Source organism: Hyperolius riggenbachi, chromosome 4 (assembly GCF_040937935.1).
Source record: "Hyperolius riggenbachi isolate aHypRig1 chromosome 4, aHypRig1.pri, whole genome shotgun sequence".
Lineage (NCBI taxonomy): Eukaryota > Metazoa > Chordata > Amphibia > Anura > Hyperoliidae > Hyperolius > Hyperolius riggenbachi.
This window is the reverse complement of record NC_090649.1, coordinates 449,973,238-449,989,965: the sequence shown is the minus strand read 5'-3', so window position 1 is coordinate 449,989,965 and position 16,728 is coordinate 449,973,238. Positions and strand designations below refer to the sequence as shown.

The 16,728-nt window shown below is 44.9% G+C and overlaps 1 protein-coding gene across 2 annotated transcripts in view; it reads left to right on the top strand.

Moving 5' to 3' along the window:
* Positions 1–16,728, top strand: part of MOCS1 (molybdenum cofactor synthesis 1) — an 87,176-nt gene that overhangs the window by 33,433 nt on the left and 37,015 nt on the right. For both annotated transcript variants that reach the window (XM_068232722.1, XM_068232723.1), the window contains exon 4: positions 7,627–7,791. In XM_068232722.1, the coding sequence (XP_068088823.1) occupies positions 7,627–7,791 (165 nt within the window). The remainder of the gene's footprint in view (positions 1–7,626; positions 7,792–16,728) is intronic.

Below are 16,728 nucleotides of genomic sequence, written 5' to 3'. Positions count from 1 at the left end.
GGAGCCAGAATGCTTCCAGCCTCGTGTCTGATGATAAAACATTATTTTAAACTAGATTATTCTGTTATGTGACTTGCAGGGACAAGGCGACCTGGCGAGCCATTTATGCTACAACATTTCTGGCTTTTCAAAGAAGTTCTTTTACTTACTATTTATTTAACTACTAGCTGATGGCCCAGCGTTGCCCAGATATCTGATCTGCACCGACATCTTCTGCAGCACTTTAGAGTACATAGCCATGTCTCTGACCATCCTTAGAGGAGCTCGCAATCTAATCCTACCATAGTCCTAGTGTAACGTCCTACCATATTATTGTTATTATTTACTAGCTGATGACCCGGCGTTGCCCGCGTATGTGTTTGGCTGGTGTTGGCTTTGCCCTCTTTTTCTAACCCTAACTCACAATTACTCAATGACCAAGTTTATGAGCTTTGCAGTCTTTGGTATCAATAATTTGCATTGAAATGAAACAAATCTGATTGGCTGTTGCTCCACCCTCTTTTCTGAATTTTAACCCCAGTCACCCAATGACCAACTGTACCAGGTTTGAGGCTTGTGCCATTAACCAGGGCTGTGGAGTCGGTACAAAAATCTTCCGACTCCTCAGTTTATGAAACCTCCGACTCCAGGTACCCGAAATTGCTCCGACTCCTTAGTCTAGTTTTTAAAAAAGTTATGGATTTGGTTTAAAAATCATCCAACTCTGAGTCCTCACTTCATTGAAACCACCGACTCTGACTCCAGGTACCCAAAATTGCTCCGACTCCTCGACTCCGACTCCACAGCCCTGCCATTAACAGTGCAAGAATGGAAGCAATTAAATATTCCCCTTGAAAATCAATAGGTGGATTTTGTGGGCTCCACCCACTTTTCTGAATATTAATCCCTATCACCCAGTGACCAACTGTGCAAAGTTTGAGAACCCTACCATTAACAGTGTAAGAGTGGCTGCAGTTTACATTTTCCCAGTGAAATTTGTATTTGTCTCCGCCCACTTTTTGGCTATGGGGATCAAAAGTATCCTATATGTTATTCCAGGTAATGTACTATGTGTGTGCCAAATTTCATTCAAATCCGTTAAGCCATGTTTGCCTGATTGTGTAACAAACATCCAAACTTTCACATTTACAGTGCTGCCCATAATTATTCATACTCCTGGCAAATTTTGACTTAAAGTTACTTTTATTTAACCAACAAGTACATTTTTGATGGGAAATGACATATGTGTCTCCCCAAAGATAATAAGATGTTGTACAAGAGGCATTATTGTGGGGAAAAAAAAATATTTCTCAGCTTTTATTTACATTTAAAGATACTCTGAAGCGAGAATAAATCTCGCTTCAGAGCTCATAGTTAGCAGGGGCATGTGTGCCCCTGCTAAAACGCCGCTATCCCGCGGCTAAACGGGGGTCCCTTCACCCCCAAACCCACCCCCGCAAAAGTTGGTCGTATATTTTTCCTTCCTGGAGGCAGGGCTACCGGCTGCAGCCCTGCCTCCAGTCGCGTCTATCAGACGCGCATCGCCGCCTCTCTCCCGCCCCTCTCAGTGAAGGAAGACTGAGAGGGGTGGGGGAGAGGCGGAGATATGCGCTGACAGACGCGCGTGGGGCAGGGCTGCGGCGGTTAGCCCTGCCCCAACCAGGAAGAGATCCCTGGCTGCTCAGAGGGGATTTGTGAGGTGAGGGACCCCCGTTTAGCGGCGCGATAGCGGCGGTTTAGCAGGGGCACACATGCCCCTGCTATCTATGAGGTCTGAAGCGAGATTTATTCTTTAAAAGTACCTAGTACAAATGTATTCATACCCTTCACAAACTGTCACAGTTTGTGGAAAAATCCAAAGTTCTATACTAATCCAAATAGTCCAATCTGTTCTAAAGCATCAAAATTACACTGATTAATTGGGAACAACTGTTTTAATCAGCTCAACAGGTGAAAAACAGCAGCTCTCTGCAGTTGGTTTGTGGACAGTCATGGCTAAGACAAAGGAGCTCAGTGAGAACCTGTGGCTGTGCATTGTGGCTGCTCACAAGTCAGGAAAGGGCTACAAGGCCATTTCTAAATGTTTTCAAGTTCCTGTGGCTACAGTGCAAAGTATTATTTAAAAATACAAGATGTTCCGCACTGTGGGAAATCTCAGAGGACATGGTTGGGAGCCAAACGTGACACCTGTGCTGACCAGGAGGATGGTGAGAGAGGTGAAAAAGAAATCCAAGGATCACCACCAAGGCCATCCTGGTGAATCTGGGCTCTGCTGGTGCCAATGCCTCAAGGCAGACAATCCAACGGACACTGCACACTGCTGGGCTCCACGAATGCAGACCAAGAAAGATGCCACTTCTCCAGATAAGGCACACAAAAGCTCTCTTGGCCTTTGCAAATGCTCATCTGGACAAAGAAGAAGACTTCTGGTCTTCTTTGTTATGATGAAACAAAAATTGAATTGTTTGGTCACAATGATGTTTCCTTCATTTGGCATAAAAAGGAAGAGCCTTCAACCCAAAGAACACCATCCCCGCTGTCAAACGTGGTGGGAACCTAATGCTTTTGGGGGGTGTTTTTTCAGCCAATGGACCAGAGAACCTAATCACAGTAAAACGCCACCATGAAAAAAGAGCAATATATGAGGATTCTCAATGACATCAGACAGCCTGCAGAGAAACTTGGCCTTGACCCAAAACACACAGCAAAAGTAGTGATGAAATGGTTAGCAGACAACATTTATGTTTTGGAGTGGCCCAGCCAGAGTCCTGACTTGAATCCAACTGAGAATCCGTGGAAGGAGCTGAAGATCAGGGTCATGGCAAGAAGACTCTCCAACCTGATAGATTTGGAGCTCATTGCTAAAGATGAATGGGCAAAAATACCTGTGGAGACATGCAAAAAGCTGGTCTGCAATTATAGGAAGCATTTGATTGCTGTAATAGGCTTTTCTATTGATTATTGAGAAGGGTATGAATAATTTTGGACTGAACACTTTTTGCCTAAATGTAAATAGAAGATGAGAATTTTTTTTTGTCCACAATAATGCTTCTTGTACATCGTCTTATTATCTTTTGGGAGACCCCTATGTCATTCCCCGTCAAAAAAAATTACTTGCTGGTTGAATAAAAGTAACTTTAAGCCAAAATTTACCAGGGGTATGAATAATTATGGGCAGCACTGTATAATATTAGTGAGATAGTAAAATCTGGTTCACATAGGCCATAATAACAGTCTGTTTAGTGGCCCCTAATGGACCTGATCCTAAGATATGTTAACGGATCCTATGCTAATCAGTCGGATCCTTTCACATTGCTCCATTGGAACGGATCAGTTTGGCCCATTCCACCAAACAGACTTTTTGATTGGGGAGGGAGCAATTTTTCCGGATCGAACGGTGGAACACGGATCAAACACTGATGCCCGTTTCACAGGTCAGCTTTGGTCCACCCAGTGTGAACTGGCCCTAAGACTAGTAACTTTCTGTGGATGAAAAGTTCATCCTTTATTCATTTCTTGCTTTAGACAGGCGCTGCCTGAGGACGTTAGCGATGTTGGGTGGAGTCTCTCACAGCTAGTCATTATATTTATTACAAGCAGATACTGAGAATATTAGAAAATGTGTATTTCATGATCAATACCTTGGAATACCCAGTTACCGAGTCCCATAACTTCAACCAGTCGCAGCCAGTCTGAGCATGCGCAGTGCGCTCTCTCCGGCGGAGAATACTACTGTGCAGGTGCAGTACTATTCTCCGCCGGTAAGAGGAGGGAGCGCACTGCGCATGCTCAGACTGGCCGAAGTTACAGGATCCGAAACCAGACCTGGAAAAGGCTGAGGACGGCGGCATGGGAGTGATCTGTGCAGATGGGGCTGGAGGATGCCCCAGGTATGTATAACACTTTGACTATTCATCTCTGGTACACTTTAAAGGACACTTGAAGTGAGAGGGATATGGAGGCTGCCATATTTATTTCCTTTTAAACAATGCCAGTAGTCTAGGAGCCCTATTGATCTATTTGGCTGCAGTAGTGTTTAAATAACACCAGAGACAAGCATGCAGCTAATTTTGTCAGATCTGACAATAATATTTGGCCTCACTTCACTAAGCTTATCTCCTGTCTTTAATAACTCTTCTGAGCTGTTTCTACAGTTATCGTCATGTACCTTTTAAACGCTCTCTAAAAACTCACTTTTTCCGACAAGCATAAGCTCTGTTAGGCCACTTCCCTTTTGTCCTAAGGCCAAGTTACACGCCTACTATCCTAATAGATAGCCTAAAACACACTGCCTCTAGGTATAATTATTGTATACTACCCCCCCTAGTTTCCTTTCATTCCTTTAGATTGTATGCTTTCAAGGGTAGGGTTCTTTCACCCTTTTGTGTCTAGTAATTCATTATACACTTTATTCATCATGTTACTCTTGACATTGTCATTACCAATTCTGTATTTTGTCACCAATTCTGTATATTGGTGTATTCCATTTGTCTGTATTATTACGTACCCCATGCTCATTTCTTACTTACTTACTACAGCACCACGGAATATGTTGGTGCTTTATAAATCAATAATAAAAATACCAGTCTGCTGCATGCATGTTCAGGGGCTATGGCTAAAAGTATTAGAGGCAGAGGATCAGCAGGATAGCCAGGCAACTGGTATTGCTTAAAAAGGAAATAAATATGGCAGCCTCGATATCCCTCTTGCTTCAGTTGTCCTTTAAAGAGAATCTGTATTGTTAAAATCGCACAAAAGTAAACATACCAGTGCGTTAGGGGACATCTCCTATTACCCTCTGTCACAATTTCACCGCCCCCCGCCGCATTAAAAGTAGTCAAAAACTGTTTTAAAAAGTTTGTTTATAAACAAACAAAATGGCCACCAAAACAGGAAGTAGATTGATGTACAGCATGTCCACACATAGAAAATACATCCATACACAAGCAGGCTGTATACAGCCTTACTTCTGAATCTCAAGAGATCACTTGTGTGTGTTTACCTTCTGTCCCCAGCTTCTCTCATGCACTGAACATTACAGGCTTCCTGCAGACAGCTCTGCCTATGTCGTTAATTCCTCAGTATGTGACAGACCAGCTCCTTTCACAGCCTCCAGAGGAGGATTTTTATCCAGCTCTCTTCTATCACTGATAAGATAGCAGAGAAGCTGCTTGCTTATGTAAATAAAACACACACTGGAGTGTGCATAGAGGAACAGTTCAACACTGAAGAACTTGGCAGCCTTCCAGACACAGGCCGACAAGTCTGACAGGGGAAAGATACATTGATTTATTACAGAGATGGTTATAGTAGAAAGAGCTGCAGTAAGCCAGATCACATTAGAATAGGTTTAGGAACTTGTAGGATGGTAGAAAAAACGTTGTCATTTTTGTTACAGAGTCACTTTAAAGTGATCCTTAAAGAGACACTGAAGCGGAAAAAAAAATATGATATAGTGAATTGGTTGTGTACTATGAATAATTACTAGAAGATTAGCAGCAAAGAAAATATTCTCATACTTTTATTTTCAGGTATATAGTGTTTTTTTCTAACATTGCATCATTCTATAATATGTGCAGATTACACAACACTCAGCATTCAAAATGAGTCTTTCAGAGCAGTCTGTGAAGTAATGACCTCTCCTCTAGCAGAGGAAAAGTAAATAGTCCAGGAACAGTTGAGATAAAACTCAGATAACAGCCCTCTCCACAACTAAGACTTAGTCGGAGAGCTTAATGGCTTGTTTGCATAGAGATAACAACTGGAGTTTCTCAACTCTTCCTGTACTGGAAGCAATTACACTGATGTATCTGATCTTAATGTTTTATTTCTTAGCTGTGCTACACATACAAATCATAATATCATCATTTTTTTTTTCGCTTCAGTGTCTCTTTAAGTAAAAAAGCCCTCTGCAGCTGTTCAGTGCCCTCGCCGTGTCCCAGCCAGCAGCCACTTCCGGTTTCGCCATCAGGAGCCGACAGGCTGGGAACGCGAGTGATTCTTCGCGTTCCCAGCCACAATTGTGCCCTCTATGCTGCTATAGCATGAAGCATATAGCAGCATAAGTAGTATTATTATTATTATTATTATTATTATTATTATTATTATTATTTTATAAGTAAAAGTCTTTTTTTTTTTTTACTTAAAGAGGAACTTCAGCCTAAACAAACATACTTTTATTAAGTTACATTAGTTGTGTTATTTAAAATAGATAGGTAATATAATCTCTTACCCACCCTGTTTTAAAAGAACAGGCAAATGTTTGATTTCATGAGGGCAGACATCTTTTTGGTTGTAATGAGGTGACAGGGAGTATGATACACAGTTCCAACTGTCCTGTGTCCTGATCACCCCTCCCAGTTGCTAAGCAACGCGAACAACAACCATCATGCTCTCCACAGCATCAGGGAAAAAAGCCCGGGCTTTTTTTCTTTGATGGGTGGAGCTTAGATAAAAATACAGCAAAAAATGATGCTTTGGTAAGAAAAACAAAGTTCTGATGCTGTGAAACTGTTAAAGAAACGCCAAACCTTTTCAGTTCTGCTGAGTAGATTTTTAGTCCGGAGGTTCACTTTAAGGATCACTTTAAGTGAACACAAAAGATTTCCCATGATGCATCACTGTTGAACATGAAAATCATCTTTATCAATCCCTGGACTCCGCACTCTCCTTCACTCCCCACATCCAAAACCTAACAAAGTCCTGCAACTTCCACCTTCGTAACATCTGTAAGATTTGCCCTTTCCTGACCTCTGCGACCACCAAACTCCTCATCCATGCCCTCATAATTTCCAGCCTTGACTACTGCAATGCCCTTCTGTCTGGTCTCCCTATGACCCGAACAGCCCCACTGCAGTCCATCATGAATGCGGCAGCCAGAATTATCCACTGCTCCCATCGCTCCACCACAGCGGATCCCCTCCTAGAATTCCTCCACTGGCTTCCTATCCAGTCCAGAATCAGATTCAAGATACTGTGTCTGACCTACAAATCTGTCCACAAAACCTGTCCAACCTACATTTCCGATCTTACTCAGAGGTACACACCTAGCCGCTCACTCCGCTCTTCCAATGAACTTTGCCTAACCGCCCCCCACATCACCCAGTCCCATGCACGCCTCCAGGACTTCTCAAGAGCTGCTCTAACACTATGGAACTCCCTACCTCCACCCATTAGGGCAGCCCCCTCCTTCAACATCTTCAAGAAAGCCCTCAAAACTCACCTTTTCACTCTGGCCTACCACCCCTCACAAGTGCTCTAAACCCATAGCTGAACTCTGGTCCCCTACCATTCGTGTCCTTACCTCTCCCTCTAGATTGTAAGCCTTTGGGCAGGGTCCTCCTCCTTTTGTGTCCTACCTGATCATGCACCTCCATTACTGTGAACCCATGCTATGCTTCTGAGTGAACCTAACTTGCCTAATCTCCATGCTTCCCTCCAGTGACTGACTAAGCATTACCTTGTACTCATACTGTGCTGTGTGATCTGGTCTTTCTTGTATTCCTGTATTGTCATATTGCTGTATGTCACCCCTAAATATTGTCTGTAACCTAAATTAATGTCCAGCGCTGCGTAATATGTTGGCGCTTTATAAATACAATAAATAATAAAATCCCTTGCGAAAAAATGTTTTGTCCCTTTTCTCAGCTCAGCTGCGGAGACTGGAAGGCCTGAAGACCATCGCTCTGACCACCAATGGGATAAATCTGGCACGGCAACTGCCCCGGCTAAAGGAAGCAGGACTGGATGTGGTGAATGTCAGCTTGGACACGCTGGTTCCAGCCAAGTTTGAGTTCATCGTGAGGCGGAGAGGTGGGTGAGGGGCGTCTCCGGAAGAGGGGGAGGGGCGCCTTACATCTGTGGGGGGATAAATTGTCGCTGCAACATTTCTATGTATACCGATTTTCTTTATGAAGGCGTCACCCACACAAGTATGTCGCTTCTCTTTCTTGTATGGTCCTGGGGGAAAAAAAAGTTATACATTAAAGAACCAAAAGGATATTGCCTTCAACCTCACTGAAAGATTTACACTAAAGAGAGCAGTAAAATGCAGTCACTGTGCAACACTTATAACTATATAGGCAGCCCGCATGTGTCTGTATTTGTCTGTAGTTGCAAAAAAAATTTAAATTTTTTTTTTTTTTTTTAAAGTGTGTTTTTTGTTTTTTTAATTAACACTGATAATTGTACAGTAAAACCCCCATTATCTGGTACCAACAGGGATTGGCTGATGCTGGATAAGTATCGTTTCTGGTTGCTTGAGAGTCCGTGTTAAAAATGGGCCTAGCTAAAGAATCGTACTATACCCCACAGTGTTAACTTACCATAAACTCTGTATTAATTTTGAAATACAGTAATTCAAAACAAATTAAGACAAGTAAGCGGGGAGAGTGAGGCGCCCAAGGTAAAATAAAAACAAAAAAACAATGCAACTGCTAGCACGTGAGACTGTCCTACCTTGAGGAAGTCACAATCGGGAGAGTGGATTTCTCAATTAAAAAAGTTTTTTATTATGCACATCAGACAATGCGTTTCACGGCCAAAACGCCGCTTCATCGGGTCAAGTTCAAGTGCTGGGAAATGAACCCAATTGGGATAGACCCTGAGTCCTGTGAAATTAAGACAATTGACAGACTTACCTTAATGTAACAGGTTTTTTTTTTACTGTATGAAGAAGTGTAAAAGTAGATTTATGCATCCTGCAAGACCGGTATTTTTTTCTGGTTGCTTGAGAGTTCTGGTGAACAAAGTTGTGGATGTTGGGGGTTTTACTGTGTCCATCTTCTTCACTTGACCCCAGTTGGAATCCCAGCCAGGGCACTATCTCCATGGAGTTTGCATGTTCTCCCCGTGTCTGTGTGGGTTTCCTCCGGGCACTCCGGTTTCATCCCACATCTCAAAAACATACAGATAAGTTAATTGGCTCCCCCCTAAATTGGCCCTAGACTACATACATACACTACATGATACATACATAGACATATGACTATGGTAGGGATTAGATTGTGAGCCCCTCTGAGGGACAGTTAGTGACAAGACAATACAGTATACTGTATACTCTGTACAGCGCTGCAGAAGATGTCAGCGCTATAGTTTTCCTGTACATTGATTGTATGGCCACTGTTAGCTGCATTTCTTTTTCTGCCCGTTAGATGGCAGTGTGACACCACAAAAGGGAGTACATTTTTTTTTTTTTTTTTTTTTTTTTTTTTTAATGTATTTCTTCCTCGCTCTAAATTTGGAGCTACAGAAGTTCAGCCAGGGCAGGGAGCACACTTGTCGAGCCATTTTTCCATGCAATTCCCGGGTTTCCACCTTAGTTCATACACTTTACGATCGTGTTTTCCTGCATATGATTTATCGGATTTTGCAGAATACAGTGTAGATGCGAACTTGCACATCACACAACAGAAAGCAGAGATCTGTCCGATTTAAAATTGCGGGGGGGGGAAACGGAAACTTACAAGAACAGCATGCGATTTCCCAGCAAGCCATGCTACTATGGCCAATGCGGCAGCACGCATTTTGCTGAGCATGGAAAAACACTTGAGAACCAAACAATTGTGCTCCAGCCTCAAATGGGAGCCCGAGGTGAGAGACATATGGAGGCTGACATATATTTAATTGCTTTTAAACAATGCAAATTGCCTTGCTGTTCTGCTGATCCTCTGCCTCTAATACGTTTAGCCATAGACCCTGAACAAGCAGCAGATTAGAGGTTTCTGACTGTAGAATGTTTTCTGACTGGATTCGCTACATGCTTGTTTCAGGTGGGTGGTTGAGACACTACTGCAGCCAAAGAGATCAGCAGGACAGCCAGGCAACTAGTATTGTTTAAAAGGAGATAAATATGGCAGCCTGCATATCACTCCCATTTTGGGTTCGCTTTAAAACAGGGATTCTACCCTGAAACAGGTGCACAGTTTGTTTTACTATTATTAGTGGCTTAGTAGTGTAATGGTTAAGGGCTCTGCCTATGACGTAGTCACGTTGGAGACCTGGATTCAAATCTCAGCTCTTTCTCTTTCAGTAAGCCAGCACCTATTCAGTAAGGAGTTCTTGGGCAAGACTCCCTAGCACTGCTACTACCTACTGAGCGTGCTCTAGCAGCTGCCTCACAAAGCACTTGCACACGGATATACAAATACTGTGATTATTATTAATAGTAATTGAAATTATAGCTGTCTTGACCATACAGCTATAAATTAAGTCAGCTCATCTTTAGTAAATGAAATGCTGATTTATGGAAAATGCTTTTCTCCTGGTGGACTTAAAGGGATACTGTAGGGGGGTCGGGGGAAAATGAGCTGAACTTACCTGGGGCTTCTAATGGTCCCCCGCAGACATCCTGTGCCCGTGCAGCCACTCACCGATGCTCTGGCCCCGCCTCCGGTTCACTTCTGGAATTTCTGACTTTAAAGTCAGAAAACCACTGCGCCTGCGTTGCCGTGTCCTCGATCCCGCTGATGTCACCAGGAGTGTACTGAGCAGACACAGAACATACTGGGCCTGCGCAGTATGCTCTTGATGACATCAGCGGGATCGAGGACACGGCAACGCAGGCGCAGTGGTTTTCAGACTTTACAGTCTGAAATTCCAGAAGTGAACCGGAGGCGGGGCCGGAGCATTGGGGAGTGGCTGCGCCAACACAGGATGTCTGCGGGGGACCGTTAGAAGCCCCGGGTAAGTTCAACTCATTTTCCCCTGACCCCCCTACAGTATCCCTTTAAAGCACTTAAAGTGGACCTTAACTCTTGCACAGGACTGAAGAAATACATAGATAAATGCACCCTGTATGTATTTAGAGAGTTTAGCCTGTTTTAATTTCCCCTCATTTGTGTCTAATCACAAGTTGTAATCTGATCTCTCCCCTGTGTCACATGACTGCCTATGGCAGAGATGGCAGATAAGGCCATTTGAAGACGCAGGAGGTTAACAATATGTCTGCTTCCAGTAGAAACTGAAGATTTATTTTAGGATTTGTATCAGCTCTAACAAAGTAATGTTTTTTTGTTTTAAAGTTATTATGCTGTTGTCTATCTTTTAGAGCAGAGAGGAAGTTCTGAGTTTAGGTCCGCTTTAAATACCTAATGAGCGCTGCATCCACTTGGGTAGCACTCACTAAGTAACCCTGGTAGGCAACAGTCTTGTACGAGGACTGCTTTCTAGGTAGGTATTTGTTCCAGTCATGACTCAAACCCTGGTTTTCTATACATGGATAGGCTGCATTCTCAGTAATGTCACTGGTCTCTAGTGAATGGATAGGCTGCATTCTCAGTGATGTCACTGGTCTCTAGCGAATGGATAGGCTGCATTCTCAGTGATGTCACTGGTGTCTAGTGAATGGATAGGCTGCATTCTCAATTATGTCACTGGTCTCTAGTGAATGGATAGGCTGCATTCTCAGTGGTGTCACTGGTCTCTAGTGAATGGATAGGCTTCATTCTCAGTGATGTCACCGGTCTCTAGTGAATGGATAGGCTGCATTCTCCGTGGTGTCACTGGTCTCTAGTGAATGGATAGGCTGCATTCTCCGTGGTGTCACTGGTCTCTAGTGAATGGATAGGCTGCATTCACAGTGACGTCACTGGTCTCTAGTGAATGGATAGGCTGCATCCTCAGTGGTGTCACTGGTCTCTAGTGAATGGATAGGCTGCATTCTCAGTGATGTCACTAGTCTCTAGTGAATGGATAGGCTGCATTCTCAGTGATGTCACTAGTCTCTAGTGAATGGATAGGCTGCATCCTCAGTGGTGTCACTGGTCTCTAGTGAATGGATAGGCTGCATTCTCAGTGATGTCACTAGTCTCTAGTGAATGGATAGGCTGCATTCTCAGTGATGTCACTAGTCTCTAGTGAATGGATAGGCTGCATTCTCAGTGGTGTCACTGGTCTCTAGTGAACGGATAGGCTGCATTCTCAGTGATGTCACTGGTCTCTAGTGAATGGATAGGTTGCATTCTCAGTGGTGTCACTGGTCTCTAGTGGTAGTGAATGGATAGGCTGCATCCTCAGTGATGTTACTGGCCTCTAGTGAATGGATAGGCTGCATCCTCAGTGGTGTCACTGGTCTCTAGTGAATGGATAGGCTGCATTCTCAGTGGTGTCACTGGTCTCTGATAAATGGATAAGCTGCATTCTCAGTGGTGTCACTGGTCTCTAGTGAATGGATAGGCTGCATTCTCAATGATGTCACTGGTCTCTAGTGAATGGATAGGCTGCATTCTCAGTGGTGTCACTGGTCTCTAGTGAATGGATAGGCTGCATCCTAAGTGATGTCACTGGTCTCTAGTGAATGGATAGGCTACATCCTCAGTGATATCACTGGTCTCTAGTGAATGGATAGGCTGCATTCTCAGTGGTGTCACTGGTCTCTGGTGAATGGATAGGCTGCATCCTCAGTGATGTCACTGGTCTCTAGTGAATGTATAGGCTGCATCCTCAGTGGTGTCACAGGTCTCTAGTGAATGAATAGGCTGCATTCTCAGTGGTGTCACTGGTCTCTAGTGAACGGATAGGCTGCATTCTCAGTGATGTCACTGGTCTCTAGTGAATGGATAGGTTGCATTCTCAGTGGTGTCACTGGTCTCTAGTGGTAGTGAATGGATAGGCTGCATCCTCAGTGATGTTACTGGCCTCTAGTGAATGGATAGGCTGCATCCTCAGTGGTGTCACTGGTCTCTAGTGAATGGATAGGCTGCATTCTCAGTGGTGTCACTGGTCTCTGATAAATGGATAAGCTGCATTTTCAGTGGTGTCACTGGTCTCTAGTGAATGGATAGGCTGCATTCTCAATGATGTCACTAGTCTCTAGTGAATGGATAGGCTGCATTCTCAGTGGTGTCACTGGTCTCTAGTGAATGGATAGGCTGCATCCTAAGTGATGTCACTGGTCTCTAGTGAATGGATAGGCTACATCCTCAGTGATATCACTGGTCTCTAGTGAATGGATAGGCTGCATTCTCAGTGGTGTCACTGGTCTCTGGTGAATGGATAGGCTGCATCCTCAGTGATGTCACTGGTCTCTAGTGAATGGATAGGCTGCATCCTCAGTGGTGTCACAGGTCTCTAGTGAATGAATAGGCTGCATTCTCAGTAATGTCACCAGTCTCTAGTGAATGGATTGCCGTGTTCTCCCTTGGCTCATTTAGCCGGGCGCTTATTTTGGTTAGCACCCGGCTGTCATCGGCTTGCCTCCTCCTATGCTGCAAGCAGAACTGCACCAGCCCTGTATTCCCATGTTGCACCCCACCTGGCTATTTTGTCATGCCATCCAGCTGGAAAAAAATTCTGGGGAGAACACTGGATAGGCTGCATTCTGAGATCTCTAGTGAGCAGTTAATGTCAGTTTGCCCCCTGTTGGTGAGCAGTGTTCTCTATCCTGTTGTGTTCACGTTTTCTGCCTCTCCTCAGCACATTGCATGGTTGGACTCCAGTGTAGCCCTGGAACAGACTCTGGCTCTGCACAGCCCCCCCCCCCCCCCCCCCCCGTCCCAGCAGCTGACACAGCCTGCACTAAATTAATCCTGAAAACCATTACATTCTTTGCTATAAGTGGCTTTGGGAACATTTTGTGATAAATTCCTCCAAAACTAACATTACTGAAGATGCTTATCTTGAGGTTTCTCTCGACTGACCTCTTCCAGAGTTTGGGACGGAGTTTTTCAGTCAGTGCTCTCAATTTGTCTGTGTGCCTCGCTCTTCCTCTCTCTCGCTCTCTCTGTCTCTGTCTTTTTCTCCTCACTCTGTCTCTCTCACTCTCTCTGTCTTTCTCTCTAACTGTGTCTGTTTCTGCCTGTCTCTTTCTACCTCTACCCTATTTGCACAGTTTTTTCCTCTTCCCCCAGTAGGATATAGAGTTTCCTCTCCTCATCTGTGGAGGTGAAATCTGGAAGTGGGCGGTCCTCAACGGTGTATATTTGCTGCAGTGTCGCAGGAAGTGGGCCTCATCCTCCAGGACCCCCTGGTCACATTGCCTGCACAGTGTCTCCTCCTGGGGCTTCCATGGGCTTGATTCACAAAGCTGTGCTAACTGTTAGCACGCCTGTGAAAACCCCCTTAGCACGTCTAAACCAGCTTTTCGCGCGCAAAACTTTATGCGCACACTGCACAGAGCGCAGGGCGCTCCGCGCGAAGTGCCCATTAAAGCCTATGGGACTTAGCGCGCGCACAGGACTTTACGCACAAAACTTTGCACGCGATCTGATTGAGAAATCCGGTGCTAACCTACTTAGCACCCTGGTTAACACGTCTAAAGACTTTAGACGTGCTAAGTAGGTTAGCACTGCTTTGTGAATCAAGCCCCATGTCTGTGCCGCCTTGTTTCTATCTCCAGGTTGTGGGCGCTCAGACGGTATAGACTCAAGGTCTGTCTGTCTTTGTGGTGGTGTAGCATCTCCAGATATGGAGCCATTGTGTACTCCCTCTGTAGTGATTGGTAGACAGTTTCTGGGAGTTCTTTATGTCACTTCTCCACTCCTCTAGGCAGGACCGGCCCGCTCATGAGGCGGGGTGAAACTTTTGCCTCAGGCGGCAAATGTCTAGGGGCGGCATCCGCCCATCGGTTGGTGCGGGGAGCCGGCTGCCCAGCTGGAGGGGTAGCGGGCAGGACGGGGGTATTGGGCCTAGCGGCGGGGAGGGGGGTCGGACCCCCCCCCTCCCTCGCCTGGGTCCCCTGTCCTCCGCTCCCCTCCAGCCTTAAATAGATAAGAAGCGCAACTCGTAAGAGGCAGTGGGCGGGGAGGACTCACCTCTTCCTCGATCCAACGTGCGCTCCACTGACGTCACCTTCCTGCAACGCCGCCCACTGTATTGTAAGTGGACGGCGCTGCAGGAAGGGACGTCAGTGGAGCGCACGCTGGATCAAGCAAGGAAGAGGTGAGTCCTCCCCGCCCACTGCCTCTTACGAGTTGCGCTTCTTATCTATTTAAGGCTGGAGGGGAGCGGAGGACGGGGGACCCAGGCGAGGGAGGGGGGGGTCCGACCCCCCTCCCCGCCGCTAAGCCCAATACCCCCGCCCTGCCCGCTACCCATTCCAGCTCGGCGGCGGTGGTCCCCCCCACGGGGGGGCGGCGGCAGCAATCATTTTTTCCTCAGGCGGCAAAAAGTCTAGGGCCGGCTCTGCCTCTAGGTATAGGTCCTTGCAGCTTTCTTTCGTTCCTTTTATTTGGGCTTTTGTCAGCCTGTGTTGGTGGTCTTGGCTAGGCTGGCTGTTGGTGCTTTGTTTCAAAGCACGTGGTCTCTCTCACTCTCACTCTGTCTGTCTCGCGCTATCACTCTCTCTTGTTCTCTCGGTCTCTCTCTAGCTGTCTCTCTCTCTTTCCAGTTGTAGATTTATGAACGCGTTCTGGTACAACCGGTCATTGTCAGAATATCAGCGATGATATTCCAGCACAGGTTGGCTTTGTGTCTCCAGTCAGTGACGTCAGGTGATATTTCTGGTCTCTGGCAGGGTTGTTCCAGGCTAGGTGGCGCAGGCGACCCCCCCCCCCCCCCCCCCATATGCAATTCACTTTTTCTCCTGAGTTTTCTCCTCGGAGAATATTTTTCATCTTGGATTTAAAATAACTTCAGATTTTAGTCAGAAACACCTTATCTGCATGCTTGTTCAGGGTCTATGGCTAAAAGTATTATGGATACATATATATATATATATATATAATATGTATGTATACCAACATATGCTGCAGCACTTTAGTGTATCTAGCCATGTCACTGACCATCCTTAGAGGTGGATGAATTTTCATTGAAGAGCTCACGATCTCATCCTACCAGTCATAGTCTAATGCCCTACCATGTTATTATCTATTTATATAGCACAGACATCTTCCGCAGCACTTTACAGATTACATTGTCATGTCACTGACTGTCCCCAGAGGAGCTCACAATCTAATCCTACCATGGTCATAGTCTTAATTCCTCATAGTAGAATGAGACCAGTTTTGAGGTCAATAGACATAAATATATTTTTGAACCATGGGGATGGGAAAAGATTGACCATGACCTGGCTGAGCTTTAAATCGGACACTCTAGTCGAGAGGGTTCCAAATCTCTTCCAGAGAGCTTCCAAATCATCCATATTTTATAACTGCAATAATGATAAGGAGGAAGCTTATACTGGAGTTAGTACAGTGAGTTGCGTAAGATTGGGCAACGTTGTTAATCGTCATGATTTTCCTGTATAAATCGTTCGTTGTTACGATAAAAAAATGTCAGTTAAATATATCATATAGGAGACACACACAGTGATATTTGAGAAGTGAAATGAAGTTTATTGCATTTACAGAAAGTGCTCAATAATTGTTTAAATAAAATTAGTCATTTTATTGATTTCAAAACCTTTAGAACTAATTATTGGAACTCCTTGGCTCAGTGATCCCTGACCTACATACACAGGTAAATCAAATTATAAGAAAGAGTATTTAAGGGGATTTAATTGTAAGTTTCCCTCCTCTTTTAAATTTCTCTGAAGCGTAGCAACATGGGGTATCAAAACAACCCTCATATGACCAGAAGACAAAGATTGTTCACCATCATAGTTTAGGGGAAGGATACAGAAAGTTTTCTCAGAGATTTCAGCTGTCCACAGCTTCCACAGAAGCGACAAATAGTGAGAACAGTCAGCGTCAACCCACAGACCAGCACCAAAGATCTACAACATCATCTTGCTGCAGATGGAGTCACTGTGCATCGTTCAACCATTCGGCGCCCTTTACACAAGGAGATGCTTTATGCAGAGGAAGCCTTTTC